General features: G+C 39.8%; 1 protein-coding gene across 1 annotated transcript in view; it reads right to left on the reverse strand.

Annotated features, from left to right (window-relative positions):
• Positions 1 to 16,395, reverse strand: part of COL1A2 (collagen type I alpha 2 chain) — a 34,968-nt gene extending 18,573 nt beyond the window's left edge. Inside the window, exons 1-23 of the mRNA XM_008686254.2 lie at positions 16,213 to 16,395; positions 13,719 to 13,729; positions 13,107 to 13,121; positions 12,427 to 12,462; positions 11,198 to 11,290; positions 9,875 to 9,931; positions 6,747 to 6,791; positions 6,607 to 6,660; positions 6,461 to 6,514; positions 6,094 to 6,147; positions 5,635 to 5,688; positions 5,098 to 5,151; positions 3,494 to 3,538; positions 3,148 to 3,201; positions 3,005 to 3,049; positions 2,595 to 2,648; positions 2,011 to 2,109; positions 1,844 to 1,888; positions 1,651 to 1,749; positions 1,122 to 1,175; positions 858 to 965; positions 439 to 492; positions 240 to 338 (exon numbers count right to left, since the gene is read on the reverse strand). Of these exons, the coding sequence (XP_008684476.1) occupies positions 240 to 338; positions 439 to 492; positions 858 to 965; positions 1,122 to 1,175; positions 1,651 to 1,749; positions 1,844 to 1,888; positions 2,011 to 2,109; positions 2,595 to 2,648; positions 3,005 to 3,049; positions 3,148 to 3,201; positions 3,494 to 3,538; positions 5,098 to 5,151; positions 5,635 to 5,688; positions 6,094 to 6,147; positions 6,461 to 6,514; positions 6,607 to 6,660; positions 6,747 to 6,791; positions 9,875 to 9,931; positions 11,198 to 11,290; positions 12,427 to 12,462; positions 13,107 to 13,121; positions 13,719 to 13,729; positions 16,213 to 16,282 (1,353 nt within the window). The 5' untranslated portion in view covers positions 16,283 to 16,395. The remainder of the gene's footprint in view (positions 1 to 239; positions 339 to 438; positions 493 to 857; positions 966 to 1,121; positions 1,176 to 1,650; positions 1,750 to 1,843; positions 1,889 to 2,010; positions 2,110 to 2,594; positions 2,649 to 3,004; positions 3,050 to 3,147; positions 3,202 to 3,493; positions 3,539 to 5,097; positions 5,152 to 5,634; positions 5,689 to 6,093; positions 6,148 to 6,460; positions 6,515 to 6,606; positions 6,661 to 6,746; positions 6,792 to 9,874; positions 9,932 to 11,197; positions 11,291 to 12,426; positions 12,463 to 13,106; positions 13,122 to 13,718; positions 13,730 to 16,212) is intronic.
• Positions 16,396 to 16,771: the final 376 nt, after the last annotated feature.

Consider the following 16,771-nt stretch of genomic DNA (forward strand, 5'->3'; position numbering starts at 1 on the left):
ATTCTTCCAAAAACCTCACAGCCATTGGATCAAGTAGTAAATAAGAAATTTATGAAGTAACCAAATTTATAAAAATATCTCTGGGCTTTGATAAAGTTAAATTAAAAAGGCAACCATCAGCAAATCTACTAACAGATTTACTTCAGATGATTTTTTTTAATTTCTTCAAATATTAATCATCCCTTTCGAAAAGGAAACGGTGCCAGGTGTGACTTGCTCCGAATCAATCTGAAACTTACTCGGGGTCCCATGAGGCCAGGCTCTCCAGGGCGACCAGAATCTCCGTTGGGACCTCGGACACCAGCAGGGCCGGTTGCACCACGAGGGCCGGGAGGGCCCTATTTAACAGGAGGGAGAGGGCAAGATGCTAAAGCGAATGACAGACCCACCAGAGAAGCATCACATTCCCTCCCCGGGAGTGAGTAATGGACAGCTTACCATGACGCCAGCTCTGCCATCAGCTCCAGGAAGACCACGAGAACCAGGACTTCCCTGTAAGAAAGTACAGGAAACAGGAAGGATTGGGAAAAACCCTTGAATCCAATAGGGCAGTGTTTACTGAAACATGGCTTGTGTGCAAGAAATCTTGATGCCCTGAAGGGAGAGATACAAACAAAAAAACCAAGCCAAAAAACTTCACCCAAACCCCAAAGGAATGTGTGGAGGAAGCATTCTACAAAAGTAGGTCAACATTGTTTCCAGACCAAATTGAGAGTCACTGATTTAATAAAGCAGATGGAAAGCAGATGCTCCCTTCGTCTAGAAAATGCACTCAGTGGATTCCGACCAACTCCCAATGAAAGGGTGTCATCAGATCACTCTGGTGTGTCAGGGTGTCAAGAGCATTTGGAACCTACTCTCAGCCCAGGAGGTCCAGAGGGGCCAGCAGATCCGGCTTCACCATTGGGGCCTCTCTTTCCTTCTTCACCACTGGGACCAGGAGGACCTTGGGGCCCAACAGAGCCCTGTTTTTGGGAAAAAAAGCAAAAGAGAAGTGAACAGGAAAAATCATTTTTATGTCAAATCAGACAAAGTAATCACTTTTTAAAAAAAGTAAAAGTATGACTTTTTGGATTGAATAAGTAATAAATGCATAAAACTGTGATCACATAACTACTTACGGGCTCACCCTTGTTGCCACTCTCTCCTTTGGAACCAGCTGGACCAGGCTCACCCTAGGGTTCAATACAAAATGGTGGTCAAAGGACAGACATGTGTCACAACTCTCTCACAGACAAACATCTTAGAATATTTATGGATCAGCATCTTAGAATAATTATGGATCAAGATAAAGAGAAGTTCAAGTTCTGTAAGAAAGGTGTGCCCATGTTCATATTCAAACAGCTGACAGGGAACTAGCTTCGTTGAAAGGACAAGAGTGATATAGAAATGTACCTCACTGACCTTTGGGGAGTGCTCTAGGATAGCAGGAGGGGTGTGTGCGTGTGCGTGTGAGAGAGAGAGATAGAGAGACACACACTCATAAAGAGAACAGACATGTACACGTGCTCATAGAAGACATACAAAATAAAAATGCTCAGGAAAGAAAAAATGAAAATGCTAAAATCACAAGAGGAAGTCTAGATGGTGACAAAATGACAGCCAAGCTGGCATTTCAGGATGATGAGAGCTGTGGCTGTGACCACTTACGACGAGTCCTCTGGCACCGGTAGCACCAGCAGCACCAACAGGACCGGGAATTCCACGGGGCCCAGGGAGGCCGGGAGCCCCGGCAACACCGGGCAGGCCCTGTGAAGAAAATGCGGCGTGGTGGGTCACAGGGCGACTGGCAGACGAGGTGGCGCTCACTCAAGTGCCTCTGAAAGCAGAGCCAGATACTCACAGCAGCACCCTTAGCACCAGTCAGGCCATTGGCTCCAGGGTTACCCTGTGAGGAAAAAGAAGGGAGAAGGCGATCAGTTAACAGGAGCGTGTCTGTCCTTCTTCGAGCCCACCTTCACTCTCTGTGCCTGCTTCCACTCCATGAGGTTAATGGCAGTGGCTACTTACAGGAGGCCCAACGGGGCCGGAGACACCTGGAAGACCCACTTCACCACGGGGACCCGCAGGACCAGCAGGACCAGGGTTACCAACAGGTCCGAGTTCACCCTAAAGAGGGAAAGACACTGAGGCATTGGTCTGCAAATAATGAAACCACTAGGACATCGAGTTCCATGAACTTTCTTCAGAACTGCAATCACGTCCCTCACCTGGTTTGGTACCACAGATTTGGATTTGGGTTCCTATTTTTCTGGCCTCGTTCTGCCACCTTGGCTATTACCATCTTTACCTACCTCTGTCTCTCTGAGATAGAGACTCCGGTTCTCAGCTAGTAGGTCCTCACTAGTTTGGGAGTATATCCCAGAGGGGTCCCGTAAAATAAATTTCTTTGTTGGCTTCTGTATCTATGTGCTTGGGCTCAAGTACAGAGACATGATCCATCTCAAGCTTGGAGTGAGAAAACAGGTCATTCTACATCCATTTTGAAAGGGGGACTCGTTAAGTTTCCTGTTCTATAATTGTCTATCTGCAAACACAAGGCCTATCTTTCCCTTCACAATAAGAAGTTGATCAGTGGTTGGCAGTATTTTTACCTTGGGGCCAGGAGCACCTGGGAAGCCTGGAGGGCCGGCAGACCCAATGGGACCCTGAAATCAAAGTAGAATGTGGTAAGAAACTTCCTCCCAGCAAATTAACAACACGACAAGACCAGAAGATTGAAGTGCCTTAGAGTGGCTTGATCTTACTTAATATTGGCAAAGAGAAAACTGACAGCTTGTCTGTTGCCATTAATGCCAAAGGGGATCCAAGGTGAGGTAGATTTTACCTTAGGTAGCAATGAAAAACCCTAGGGATAGTAGTACTTACAAATAGAACCTTCAAGAGACCACATAGAACACTTGGTAAGGTGTCTAAAATGGTGTTCTCTTTATAAATTAATAAAGAAGATAGTTCCCACCCTACCCTCTCAAGCCCTTCCGAATTCTTCAGCATTAAAACTTACAGCAGGACCCACGGGACCCACACTTCCATCACTTCCACGGGCACCCTATGAAGAAAATAAGGAGACAAAGTCAAGAGGAAAGTTAAGTGGCAGTCATTAGAAGAATTTTTAAAAGGATAAGGGACAAAAACAGAAGCACTCACAGCTGGACCAGGGGCACCAACGCGTCCTCTCTCACCAGGAAGCCCACGGGCTCCCTAGAAGCAGAAATATTTTCAATGAAATCCAGAATGCTAATCTTAAAAATGTCACAGGCATCATTTGCTTTGTCCAATTTCCAACATGTGCAAGAATCCACTAGAAATAAATAGGTCTTGTTCTAATTCCAACTAAAAGGTAATGGATTTCAATTAAGTATGCAGAAGGTTATTAGAAAAATATCAAAGAGTACGATGCCAAGGGAAATGGTAATTAGCAAAAACATGAAAGAAGTTCCAGCTCGCAAAGAGGGTACACATTTAGATTTACAATCAAGTCATCGATACTTACTGTTTGACCTGGAGTTCCATTTTCACCAGGGGCACCAGGTTCACCCTATGTGGAAAAGAAGGATTAAGTTTGTGTTCATAATAGGTATCAATTATTTTTTTTTCTGATTGGGTCATTTTTACCCTATTATTTTAATTTGAACCATTTATGTATTTTGTAACATTTCTTACACAGATAGACTTTCTCAATTATGCCAATAACATACATTTTTTAAATTATAAGATATGAGTTTTTAATATAGATAATAGCAAATATCACAGTACTAGGGAGATGTGGTCATTTGAGTGTTATGTACCCCAGCTCTAATATTTCCCTTTAGATTTTGGATATCATTTTGACTCGGCTTATGTATCAGGAATGATATCATAAAAAGAGATGGCAGAGGATAAACTGCTTTCAATAGAACTATATTTTCCCTCTTTAAAGGTATTTTAACACAGTATTTTCATTTTTGTAAAATATGCATGGAAATTTAAAGCTTTGTAATATTTTTTAGAGCTGTCATATTTATTTCCAACCTAAATTCTTATCTTGAATAAAAACCATGGTGGTGGCGGGGGAGGGGGAGCAGTAATTTAATAAAGTGGCACACATAAAGGAACTTTGCTTCTAAGTAATCAGATTAAGATCTGGAAGAAACAAATTTGAGAGACCCTTTATGAACCCTTCATTTCTAGGCTTCTATGTAAAGTGTATTCCTTGGGAATAAGCCCAAAGCCTGTTCTTTGAGAGCCAGAAATGCTAGCCTCTGCCCTCCTAACTACTAGATGTGTGACTCTGGACAAGTCACTCATTCTTTCTGAGCCTCAGTTTCCCTCATCTGCAAAGTGAGGGGTCTCCAAAGCTCCTTTCGGCTCTAACATTTTCTGCTGCTGGGACTAGTAGTCTGAGCTACTACATTAGGCTCTAGGGAGAATGAGTTTGACCTTAGCCGTTGGTGTGGTAGCTGGAAAGTCAGAACAGATTCTCCATATTCATGTTCATTTCTGGTCCCGCTAGTATTCGTTACTCATTAATTTGTAATTACGTTGGTATTCACTTTAATATCACATTATCTCCTTAATAGGAGAGAGAACATTTTATAGTTGAAAACGCTGTCAGAGAAGAGCCTAGCCAAGAGATAACACACTTCTGAGACTTTAATTACCTAATTAAAAATTTTTTGAGTGTGCACAGATAAATCACAGGAAAGAGGTTGAAAAGTGTATTGTGACATGAATGTACCTATCTAATTAGTGCATAGCAAAGGAGAATTTACAGTTTAAAATAACATAGCATTCTAATATCTGATTATATGCTTATTTACTTTTATTTTGGCTGCAGAGATCGGCTGAAATTGTAGGAGGATAGGAACTGAAGGAAGAAACTATTAACATTATCTTTATCTCAACTGTTTAACAGCTATTGAATTAAATAAATAGTATTAATAATTGGCCTTTTGTCACAGAATCCCATATCCTCACCATTGAGGGCTCCAAAGTATTGAAGAGGAAATAAGATAGTCTTTGGAACAGGAGTAGTGTTCACTAAAAATATCCTTTCTGATGGTCATGGGAAATTACAGTCAATTGTTTTAAAAACAATGCTTCTGATTTAGTATTTACCTTCACACCTGGAGCACCGGGCTGTCCCTTCAATCCATCCAAACCATTGTGTCCCTGAAATGCAAACCCTTATTATTAAAATGCCGTTCCAGTATAGTGCTTGGTCCAATTCTGACCTCCTGGGTGATGACCGCTTCAGAGCAATGGAGGGTCGGTGCCTGGCAAACTGGCTCCATTGCCCCAGGTAAGTCACTAAACCTCCCTGCACTTGCAAGGGAGGGAAATAGAACTAGATGCTCTCTCACAGCTTTTCCCTCTTTAATAAGTTTACGATTTTCAGATGGTTTTAAGTACCTCTTAAAGTCATACGCCTTTTATACAATTTTCCCCGTAGGGATCCTCGTTTCTTGGAAGAAGCCAGGAACGCACTGAGAGAAGTACACCCCACTGAACTTTTCAGCCATCTAAACTCTTCTCTAACCGTCTTTACTCTGGCGAATTCCAGGAATTTGGAAGTATGTGTCAGCCAGAAGTTTAAATATAGTTGAGGCTTTTCCTAAAAGCATTTACTCTCCTCTGGGTAGAGAATGTGCTCACCCGAATGCCTTTGAAGCCAGGAAGTCCAGGAGTCCCAGGGAAACCACGAGCACCCTTAAAAAGAAACACAGAAGAAAAATAATGTTTTTGTTTTAAATTAGAAAACAATGATTTCTTCCCTCCAAAGTGTTTCTTCTCATTGAAGTTCAAGTTTGGAATCAAAGACTGGGATATTTTTAAGCACAGAGCAGCAAATTCACTTGCTCTCATTTGAGTAAGACTAGGGTATTTGTACAAAACATGATGTAGTTTACAGCACGCTTTCTGCCGTTAAAACAACATTCCTGGCATTAACAAAAACTGTATGCATTCTTAACAAGGCTCCTTGATTCGTCAGAAACCTCCAGTGAGTGGCACGTGTTCAAACATCTAGGTGGCCATTTAGACTGATCCCAGTTTTACCAACCGTCTCGCACGGGAGACACCACTGGTGACTGGAGACACCAGGATAAAGCTTACCTGTGGTCCAACAACTCCTCTCTCACCAGGTCGTCCAGGTTTTCCAGGGTGACCCTAAAACATGAAAGCATCGTAGGGTCAGCCTTTTCTTGCTAAGCCATCAGATGAAAGTCGGAACATTTTGGTTTTTAAAATGGGGGAAAAAGGCATTCTAGAAAAATGTGGATCCAAATATATATTTAATTAACAACTAATTTCCTTAAATACAAACAAATTAAGGTTTCATTAAAATAACATCTTCCATATGGGGAGAGTTATGTCGGGCATATTCAGCTTTTGGCAGAATACTTCATTTGAATCCAGAAATTCTTGTCGAGGCAGGAGTGTTTAAATGGCATTTTGGAAACGCTTATGAGTAAATACTCACATCCTCCCCAGCCTTGCCAGGAGGCCCAGGTGGACCACGAGCACCCGCAGGACCCTGAGAAAACAGGAGACCAATCATTTTGTTAAGATTACATTAATAAACATCTTGAAGACAAAATCTACCAGAACGGGCGAAAATGTACTCACAGTTTGACCAGGTTCACCAGGCTCACCAGCAGGTCCTTGGAAACCTTGAGGGCCCTAAAAGAAAACAGTACGTCATACTCCACACCCTCCTTTAATTCTGGCTTTTTCCGTAAGAGAGATTATAAGCTGCCGGTACTTACAGGAGCTCCAGACGCACCAGGTGGCCCTCGAGGTCCCATCAAACCCTGGGAAGAGGACAAGTCTTAGCACTGAGAAGTTATTACGGTGTTGGTTTGAGTTAGAGAGGACTGGCATAGTAGTGCCACAGACATTTTTGTGATGGACAGACAAACAGAATTATCCTGGTTTTATTTCATAGATTTTGTTTCTGCCAAGGAGGCTTTCAGACCAACGTTTCCTCCACTATTTCTCTGTTTTTACTTCCGCCTTTTCTCCTAACCCAAATCAGCAGAACCCAATTGGCTCAGAGGCCACAGGTTTCTTAAAGTTGCAGACAACTAGGCAGATCGAGATTGTTCTAATGCAATGAAGTGGATCCGTCTTTTCACAGTATGGAATAGACAACCGCCTTCCATGCAGCAGACGAAGCATTTCCATTTGGATTCCCTCGATCACAGATAGGTCATCTCCCCATGTCATATTTAGCTAAGAAAGTGATATTTTTATTGCCACAAGGGGCATAAATTGAAAAGGATCGCAAGTCCTTCTTAATGATTAGAGGGAGGTTTGTTATATAAGCTTAGATCTCCTTTTAGGGCTGTTGGGGACTGATAAAATGTCAGACAAAAGCAGATGTAGTGAGGGGTGAAGGAAAAATAAAGCATTATTGAAACATCCTCCTGGAAGGTTCTAATATTATTATTGGAAATGTGGCCCACAACCACGGCAGACTGTTCCTCCTTTTGTTCTTCCTCCTGTCCCACACCAGTAGAGTGCGAGTTCAATCCACATTCTCCACCCCCCTTTGCAGTAATCAATGCCTGTGCAATCGCTCCTGTAGGGGCCAGCTCCTTCATGCTGAAAATATTGCATAGGCAAGTCCAGGGTAATTGGTTCATGACACACCAACCGTGGGGACTCTGCAGGCAAGTCTGCCCCACGGTATTAATGCCTAGAGTGAAATAATACGGATTTTATTAAAAACCACCTCATCTTAATTATAAGAATTATTTGGTTTTAGAAATTGCTTCCACATTAAAAGAAACTGTCACTTTTCAATCAAAATAATTTTTTAGGTATACATTTAAAATAATTTTCTTTGACACCATGAATTTTTAATTATATTTATTCATTTTTCCGCATATTTGCAACAATTTCATTTACATAACAGGCAGTTTATTTTGTGGAGGCTGTGAGACGGACGATGATTACTCATTAATTCAGAGAAGAACCCTGTGGGGTTTTATAGTTATTGATTTTCCAACATGGAAAATTATTTTAATACTTTATTGCTGCCTATCTTTCTTATTTGTGAGCCACATATCTGTTGATTACACATGTCTGTGACTGTGTGTGGATGGTGCAAGCTTAAATTATATTTCACTGATATTTAAAAGTAAAACACTCTGTTTTATGCCCCCCAGAGAATGTTCCAAAGTCAAGGGAATCTGAAATCCATATTAATTTTCTAGGCTTATGTAGGCTATTTTATCAGTGTTTTACTGTTTCCCCCCCCCCTTTAGCTTCTTCTTGAGACATATGTACTGCCTTAAAGCTGACTAATGTTCAGCATTAGCTGAAATGGCTAATTTCTAATATCCAATATAAACAAAGCCAAAGAAAATCTCTACTTCTTCATTTCAGATATGGATGTTTTAAATTACCAGGAAAAATCAGGAAATTGGAAATCATCAATTAAAAGCACATTACTTCTCAAGTGAGAGTTTTAATTTACAGAAAATATTATCTTGCCCTTATGGTGTATTAGCTTATGGCGGACCATTAGGTCCAGCCGAACATCTTCTTTTGAAGATAGAGCACTGAATACATTGTCCAGGTAAAATCTGTACTCTAGAGACCATGTTAACGTTAAACTGTAGTGTTTAATCAACTTAATATTTTTAGTTCCAGCAATGTGTCCCTTTATTTTATACATACTAGTATATATTGTGCACGCTCATATTTTTTTTTTCTAACACATCTCATTAATGCTTGTCGGAAGGCTTGCTTGTTAAAGATAGACCATCATCATCATAATCATATAGGGAACTTTTCTGGATGTTACTCAAATTATAGGATATGTTGCTAACTATTTGCACTGAGTGATATGAATGCTAAATTATACTCATTTTCTTTTCTATATGGATTTATAATTAATAGACTAAAAAGGTATTAATCAAAAGGTATTAAAAGAAACATTTCCAGTCCTGTTAACTCCTTGAGGGAGGGTGAGATTCTGTCATATTCACTGCTACATCCCTAGTGCACAGTACAGTTTGGGGCTCACTGGAGGCACCTGATAAATATTGGTTGAATAAACTGATGTTTAATTCAAGTGCTAGATATGTGAGACATGATGTTGTTGATTATCAGACATCCTGCCTGGAGGCTAGTCCTAGTTTTGCCATTAACCACCTCCATGGCCCTGGAAGAGCTTCAACTCTCTAGGACAAATGGGCTGGGGCACCTGGGTGGCTCAGTCGGTTAAGCCTCCAACTCTTGGTTTTGGCTCAGGTCATGATCTCAAGGTCCTGGGATTGAGCCCCACATTGGGCTCTTACTCAGTTAAGAATCTGCTTGTCCCTCTCCTTCTGCTTTTCCCTGCCCTGACTCAAAGAAAGACAGAGAGAGAGAGAGAGAGAAGGAAGGAAAGAAGGAAGGAAGGAAGAAAGGAAGGAAAGAGAAAGAAAGAAAGAAAGAAAGAAAGAAAGAAAGAAAGAAAGAAAGAGAGAGAACCTTTTTAAGAAATGGGCTGGACTAGAACTTGCTGTTCCTTTCTAGCACGTTTATCGAACTTTAGAGCTCTGTGTCTCTAAAGGTTGCTTAAAATTCTGAGCAATGTTAAAGGATATAAAAAACTTAATCAGAGTGATCATTCTTTTGAATTAAATTTGCATATCTAAGTTATAGTTACTATGTCCAGAGATTATTTACACATTGGAAACATGTTTGTAGAGAAAATTCAACCCCCAGATCTAGGCTTAGATTATTATAGATTTGAATACAAAAGGAGTTGCTGCTTTTATCTGATCTAAGTATTGAGTGTTAACCTAGGTAGTTAAGAAAATGGCAATGTGAAATTTTTAACATAAAAACAAATTCTCTATTCAGTAATTTTTTGACTAAGATTAGAAAGAGAGAAGCATACCATTGGTCCAGGGCCAAGGCCAACTCCTTTTCCAGGATCGTACTGAGCTGCAAAGTTCTAGAGGGGAAAAAAACACATTATATATATTAAAATTACCAGCTCTGTAGTTCACTTTCTCATACTACTTGTAAATATTTTTATGTTGTTGTTTAAAAGGGAACAATATTTTTATCTACTTATCAGTTTATAATTCCATATTGAGCTAAATTCCTAAAAAGTCAGGAGAAAACACAAGTGTAAAATCGAGTCCCCACCTTGTTTGAAGTGGGAAGCTTCCCTACCTTATTTTTTCAAACCCTTTCCTAACCTGCTAATCACCTCTCCCCTCTTCAACACTGAGAAAGGGGAGCTTTCTAAACTTTAAGTCACTGGAGACTCCTGACAAATTAAGCAGAGACCAAGAGGTCACCTTCGCATTTGAACCTGTTGCCCGCTCCTCCAGAACTACACACAAGGGACTAAGAGACCTTTTTCTTGCTGGAGTTTCAAAAAGGATATAAAGAGTTTTCAAGTTTAGAGGAAAATTAAATTAAAATGCCCCTTGGAAGATTAAACTTTTAAAAAATAGTTCACAGTAATAACTTTACTGTTAAAGATCTCTCTTATAGTAGTAGATCTATTAAAGAAGGTGCTTTTTAATGCACTCAGTAGATAAGCAATCATAATAAGATCTTTTGGGGGAGAAAGGTCTTATTTTACTGGCATACAGTTGGGTATTAGAATCAAGCTTCTGATTCATAGTGCTAACCAATTAAGCAAATATGTTTTCCTTCCTGCAGTGAGGCCATTTGGCACTCATACCATTGTTAAAGACATAAAGCTAAAAGAAGATATTAATGAAAAAGGGAAATGTACTTTTCTCAAATTAGTTTCAAGCAAATTAAACCTAAAACTACTTTGAATGTTGGTTCAGCAGACTCCAAGCCAAGGAGAATAAAAAGAGTAGGATGTTTGTGAAATTGCTGAAGATCAGGGATTTCACTTATAATTCAATCTAATCAAACTCTTTAATAATGCAACACCTCTTATTTGTGCCCTACTGATGAAAGATATTAAATCCCCAAATTAAATAATAGTCATGAGGGCTGCAGCTACCTTCAGTGAACACAAAGACCAGTCCTGTAATTGACAAGGGCTCACAAAGAGACCGGGCAAAGCAAACTCTTGAATGAAGAAGCCAAAGAAATGAAATAAAATGTATGAATATCCAAATAGCAGACTCTCCCTTAACTGCTAAAAATAAGTTCCATAATGAGCCTTCTTTCAAAAGAGGTATAAGACACTGAAGTTCGCTGAAAGTTAGCAGTACTTAAGACACCTTACCCCGCCAAGACCAGGGGGGCCAGGAGGACCAGGTGGACCAGGAGGGCCTGGGATGCCATCGTCACCATCTCTGCCTGGTGGGCCTGGTGGACCCTGTTTTGTAAAAAGTGAAATAGGTCACAGGTAGACAGACCCCCATAGAAACCTATACATATAAAAAGGAGACCTAAGAATACACGTGGTAAGGTCAGTTGTTCCAGACCTGTCAATGTGCAAGTGGTAAGAAAATTTAATATGCCATATTTGTCACTAATTGAACTTCACTTATGACATGGGTCTTTTTTAGAAGGAGGTTTAGTGACTGATACACAAAGAAGACACAAGACAGACTAGTTCCTCTGGAAGAGGGATAGCTCAGCCTTTGAATATTAATTCATAATGGAGTTCCAGGATTCAAATAAAGATGGAAATTATAGCTACCATTTATAATTCTATAAACTTCATATGGAAAATAGTGCACAGTGATATACTCTGTATATTTATTGTCAGTTTCAGACTGATAAACTTATTCAACTGTTTTGGTATATTATGTATGAATGGTAGATTAATTGATATGATAATTAATAAAGTCACTTAGTCACAAGGTAGAAAATCCTGCAGATTTCCTACCATTAATACTATGTTGTTACAGTAATTTATTGACATAATGCTACCTCTAATAGACTGAGTGGAATACATTTTAGAATGCACTTCCCAACAGATACGAGATATAGGTATTGATATATTGGCAAAAGTGTCATATAATGTAGTTATACATGCCAAATAAGCCTAGCAGGGAGATCAAAGAATACCATGGATAAATTGCACATTTACAAATTTAGACAGAAACATGTTGTTGACTGCTGTTTCACTACTATTCCCAGGCTACGTAAGAGATCTTACTTGAAAAGCAAACAAAACCTGTGCAAAGAGAGGACTGTGGTGGTAGGTAGATACATTTCCAATATGCATAAGTTGGACAGGTCAGCTGAAAACAAAGACAGACCATGCAAAGAATATGGCTGCTTATAATAGCTTTGCTTTCTAAAAAGATAATCTTGATCTAAAAAAAATAGTGATTATATATGATAATGCTCATTCACCTCTTCTGTAGGACATTACCTGCCTAAAAGGTGGTGCAAATATCTGAATACATAATACTCTTACAGACTGTCAAGTTTCCTGTAGTTTCTAACCTGTAGTTATTCAAATATGGCCCAAAGCTTTTTAACAGTTCAAAAATTACACACCCTTTCTCCACGTGGTCCTCTATCTCCAGCTGGGCCCTACGAGGAAGATACAAACAGCACAGTAATAAATGTCTAAGCAATTTCCACTGAACAAGCAAGCATTCTTGACAATAATTAGTCGGTAAGACTGATCTAAACACAATATTATTAGAAAATAGCTGTAAAAATGGCATGATACAATAGAAAGCAAGTATATTGTTTTTATTATAATTACATGTAATGTTTTTCAACTGGGAGACTAGAGGCTGCAGTCTCCAGTCATTAGGCCAATATTATAACTACTATTTTTAGAAATATGATTTCTGTGGATAAAATTACCATTTTGTTACATCATTAACAGTATATTTATACAGTCAAAGCCCTATAAAATAAACTTTCATTTACTGCCTATAATTAATATAATACTCATTCCATCTCCAGAATCAAAACAAGTTTTTTTCCTTTAGTGTGTAAATCACCAGTTTGTATGATATAAGTGTAATTAGAGATAATTCTGGAAGATAATAAAGCTTGGTTATCTTAAACATCAAAGCTACTTTATTTTATGGTTTAACTAATGCATATCCATGTGAGCAAAATCTTGACAAAGTATTTTCCTTCTGTAGTTTACTATAAATTTAGTTAAATTAGAAGTTATTTCTTATCATTTCAGATATTATGGAAAAGTACTGGACTCTTACCTTCCTTGCAGTTGCCTAGAAAAGAATAAGAAATAATTATGAGAAAAATTGTATATTTTTTTAAATGGCTCTCATTTCTGTGTAGTATACAACTATATCTACAGAGTATATACATTGTGCATACCATTATTCCAATATTTCAACGTATGATTTCAAATTTTATCAATAAATTAAATAAAACATGTTCAGAACCAAAATGCATACTTATCTGTAAATTACGCCTCAAAGTCAATTCATGAACTAAGAATTTGTTCCTAATACTGTTGCAAATGATTCCAAGGGAGTAACAAGATTCTCTAGTTCTGCGAAGTCTCCTGCTTTGTAGTAGCGGATGCTTAAAACCCAAACTTCCACTGGATTATTTATTCTGTTTCTTATGAGCGTTCTTGTCAGGGTGGTCTCATTCAATAGCACCGCCCATTTTGGAAATTGGGGTGGGTACCTTCCAGGCAGCCAGCAAAGTTTGACTACCATAACTCTTCATGATTTACTTGGAAATCCAGGTTGTTCAACACCAGTGTAGCCTCCTCTTCCTTCCCCAGAGAAGGCATTAGTGTGGCCAAAGCCATCCCGGTATTAAAAAAAACAAATTCTAAAAATAATTTTACTCACCTCTTGTAAAGCTGTAGAGGAAAGAGAAAAGAGGGAAATAATCATTAGTATCATTTCATTGATCAACAGTAGTGATTAACAAACAGATATATTAGTTATAAAATTAACTCACCTAATTAAAGGATCAAGTGTATTTTTTATTAAGAATATTCTAATGACTTGGAAATTATGCAGGTCAAAAGTATGGCAGGGATCAGCAGGGTGATTTGTTTGCAATATTAATATGTAAATATATTTTGAATTAAATTGTTAATTATTTACTATTTCATAAATGCTGTGAAATATTAATGTGTCTGAAGGATATTTCTAATGTGTAGTAATTAAGTTGGTAAACTGCATAGGTGGATCGCTGAACGTAAGACCAGAACGCTGATGAGGAAATAATTTATTGTTTAGACAGTTTGTGATACTTAAAAATCTGTAAAAGGGAAAATTTAGGGAACTATGTTACCTACATATTTTGTTTTTTTATAAAAGTTACCTAGTGCTTCACTGAGTTTATACCGTTCTTAATGTCCTTTTTCAAAAGGTCTAATTTGCAAATTAGTCACTATGAAAATGGAGCCATTTGGACATCTGATATTTTGCTTTAAATTGGTTCACTTAAATTAGGTAAGGTCATTTTACCAATATGTATCACTTTTGTCCCTGAGAAGGAATTGCTCAGCATAAATGGAAAAACTGTGGATTAAAGATCTTGAGAAGTAATGGGAAAAACACACTCAAGTAATAGCCCCCCCCCTTTGCCATAATTCCTCTCCTACGGTATAAAAATTATAGGTTAACACAGGATATAAGGGTGGCCAAGCTGGCAACAAGATGAATCACCCCTAAAAATTGCTTTAATTAGGTGGCCAAGAAGTGTGTCATTTGGAGTGAGAACATCTGTTGCAATAGTCACAATTCGGGAGGGTGGACCACATCCAGCACTGATATTTAAGGGTAATTTATGAGAATTACTTTTAAATTAGGAAAATGATATGTTTACTTCATTGTGTCCATCAGTAGGAAGAATAATTATGCCCAGGCTTGATTAACGGAACTCCTTATGATTTTGGAAATTTGCCTTTTAATTACTCAGACTGAGCCATTTTGAAGAAATGTGTGTTTGGTAACTTTTATTCCAGACTGCAGTTGGCTGTTGGTCAGAAGGTTAGTTGCCTCTTCTACCTTCAGACTTCCCTAGGTCTGTTTTCATCTTTCCTTTAGGAGCCAACTTTCCCCCATCCTCAGATCTCATAAAAACAAAATTGGTAATGTGAATTTGTTCTATACAATTACTCCTTAGTATCCACAGTGTGTAAACTAAAAGTGGACAAAGGGAGAAAACACACACACACAAAAATACATCGTCAATGATGCAATGGTAGACACCGTGGCATGTGGGTGGAGCAAACTTTTTGGAGTGTTGGGTGTGGCCAGACACTCCTCAGACCCTATTAAGTCAGTATCTTTGTCTGGTAATTAGGCAGCCATTTTCAAAAACGGACTGATTTTCTTCAGTCTATCTTGACGCAAAAGTCTGGTCATGAAACATATGGCTGAAAGTGGCCCCGGAGTCCATCTAATCTGCATTCCGCATTTTAGAAAAGGCTCAGTTGGACTTGCCCGAGGTCACATGGTAAATTAGTGGACAAGTCATTGGAAAATCCCGGGTCTCTTAAGTTTCGTATCCGTGTTGATATTTTCCAACTTACTGTGTTTAGAATGTCTGATTGTCATTGAGAACATGATAAAGAGGTAACTTTCAGGCTCAACGAAAGACGGAACAGATTTTAATTAAATAATGTTACCATTTCCATGACCAGATAATAAATGGAGAAGCTAATTCTACACTTCAGACTGTATCCGTTCCGAGTAACATCATTTTCCTTCCCAGGATACACTGACTAGCTACGGGGAATGGCTTCAATCAGAACTGCAGGTCACCTCTCTGTGTAAACCTGTACGGTCTCTCATGGGGATTCCATTCGCGTGAGGCCTGGTCCCCTGTGCTTTCACCGTCCTCCCTCCAGAGGGCGCCTCATAGTTATCAACATCATCCAGGCAAGCCTTAAACCGCCCAGAAGAGCAAAGCCCTTAGGGAGTGAGTTCTATATTAGTAAATTCAAGGGCTTTCTAACGCAGGCCTCAAGTTTTACAAGGTAGGCACCAGTGCAACCATGGGGACTGTTAGTTGTCAATATCTCACCCTTAGGAAAAAGACTTTCTGCTCTCTTTGAGCCTTACTGATCAGAGGATCCAGATCAAATTAAGACTCACTTCGAGTTGAGAGAAAAGTTCCCTAACTTTTGGCGAGGATTGAGCCTCTTCTGTTTTCATTTCTAAAATAATTTCCACGTTTCTCATCCATGCCTGCGTTTCTCCACATGACAGGGAGCCTTCCCTCCAAGCTGGACCTAGAATTGACTTTAGGTTTCCTTTTTTCAGACCAGGGTGACCACCCGTCTAATCTTTCTCCCCCGTCTGCCCCAAACAAGCCGAAGGCACTTACATTGGCATGTTGCTAGGCACGAAGTTACTGCAAGCAGCAACAAAGTCCGCGTATCCACAAAGCTGAGCATGTCTACCACTTAGACATGCAGACTCCTTGTGTCGCAGAGCCCCTGGGTCACCGGCGGAGGTATCACCTGGCGGGCGCAGGCATGCAGTCGTGGCCAGTACCTCCAACTTAGCTGAAACCTCCTGCCGCCTTGGTGCTAAAATAATAAAGCCCGGATCTGCCCTATTTATACGGCCAAAGTTTCCCTGGCCCGAGGGTGCCTCCAAAAGCGCCTCCACCAATCGGAAGGCTGGGGCTGGGGGCCCGGGCAGCCACAGCTGGGAGGAGACTGCGGGGGCGCAGAGGAGGGAGCGAAGGGGGGAGGGACGTGGCCACGGGGCTGGCTTCTTAAATTGGTTCCATTCTTTTTGAGGACGTGGACACTTTTGAGGCTTTCAAGGGGAAACTCTGACTCGCTGTCTGCATACCTCCGCCCTCCCCATCCCCCCGCCATTCCCCGCCCTTTCCAAGTTTGGAAACACTTTTGGACACGTCGGAGCGCTCTGCAGAC

The sequence above is a fragment of the Ursus maritimus genome, unplaced genomic scaffold (genome assembly GCF_017311325.1).
Source record: "Ursus maritimus isolate PB19 unplaced genomic scaffold, ASM1731132v1 scaffold_3, whole genome shotgun sequence".
NCBI classification, from domain to species: Eukaryota; Metazoa; Chordata; class Mammalia; order Carnivora; family Ursidae; genus Ursus; species Ursus maritimus.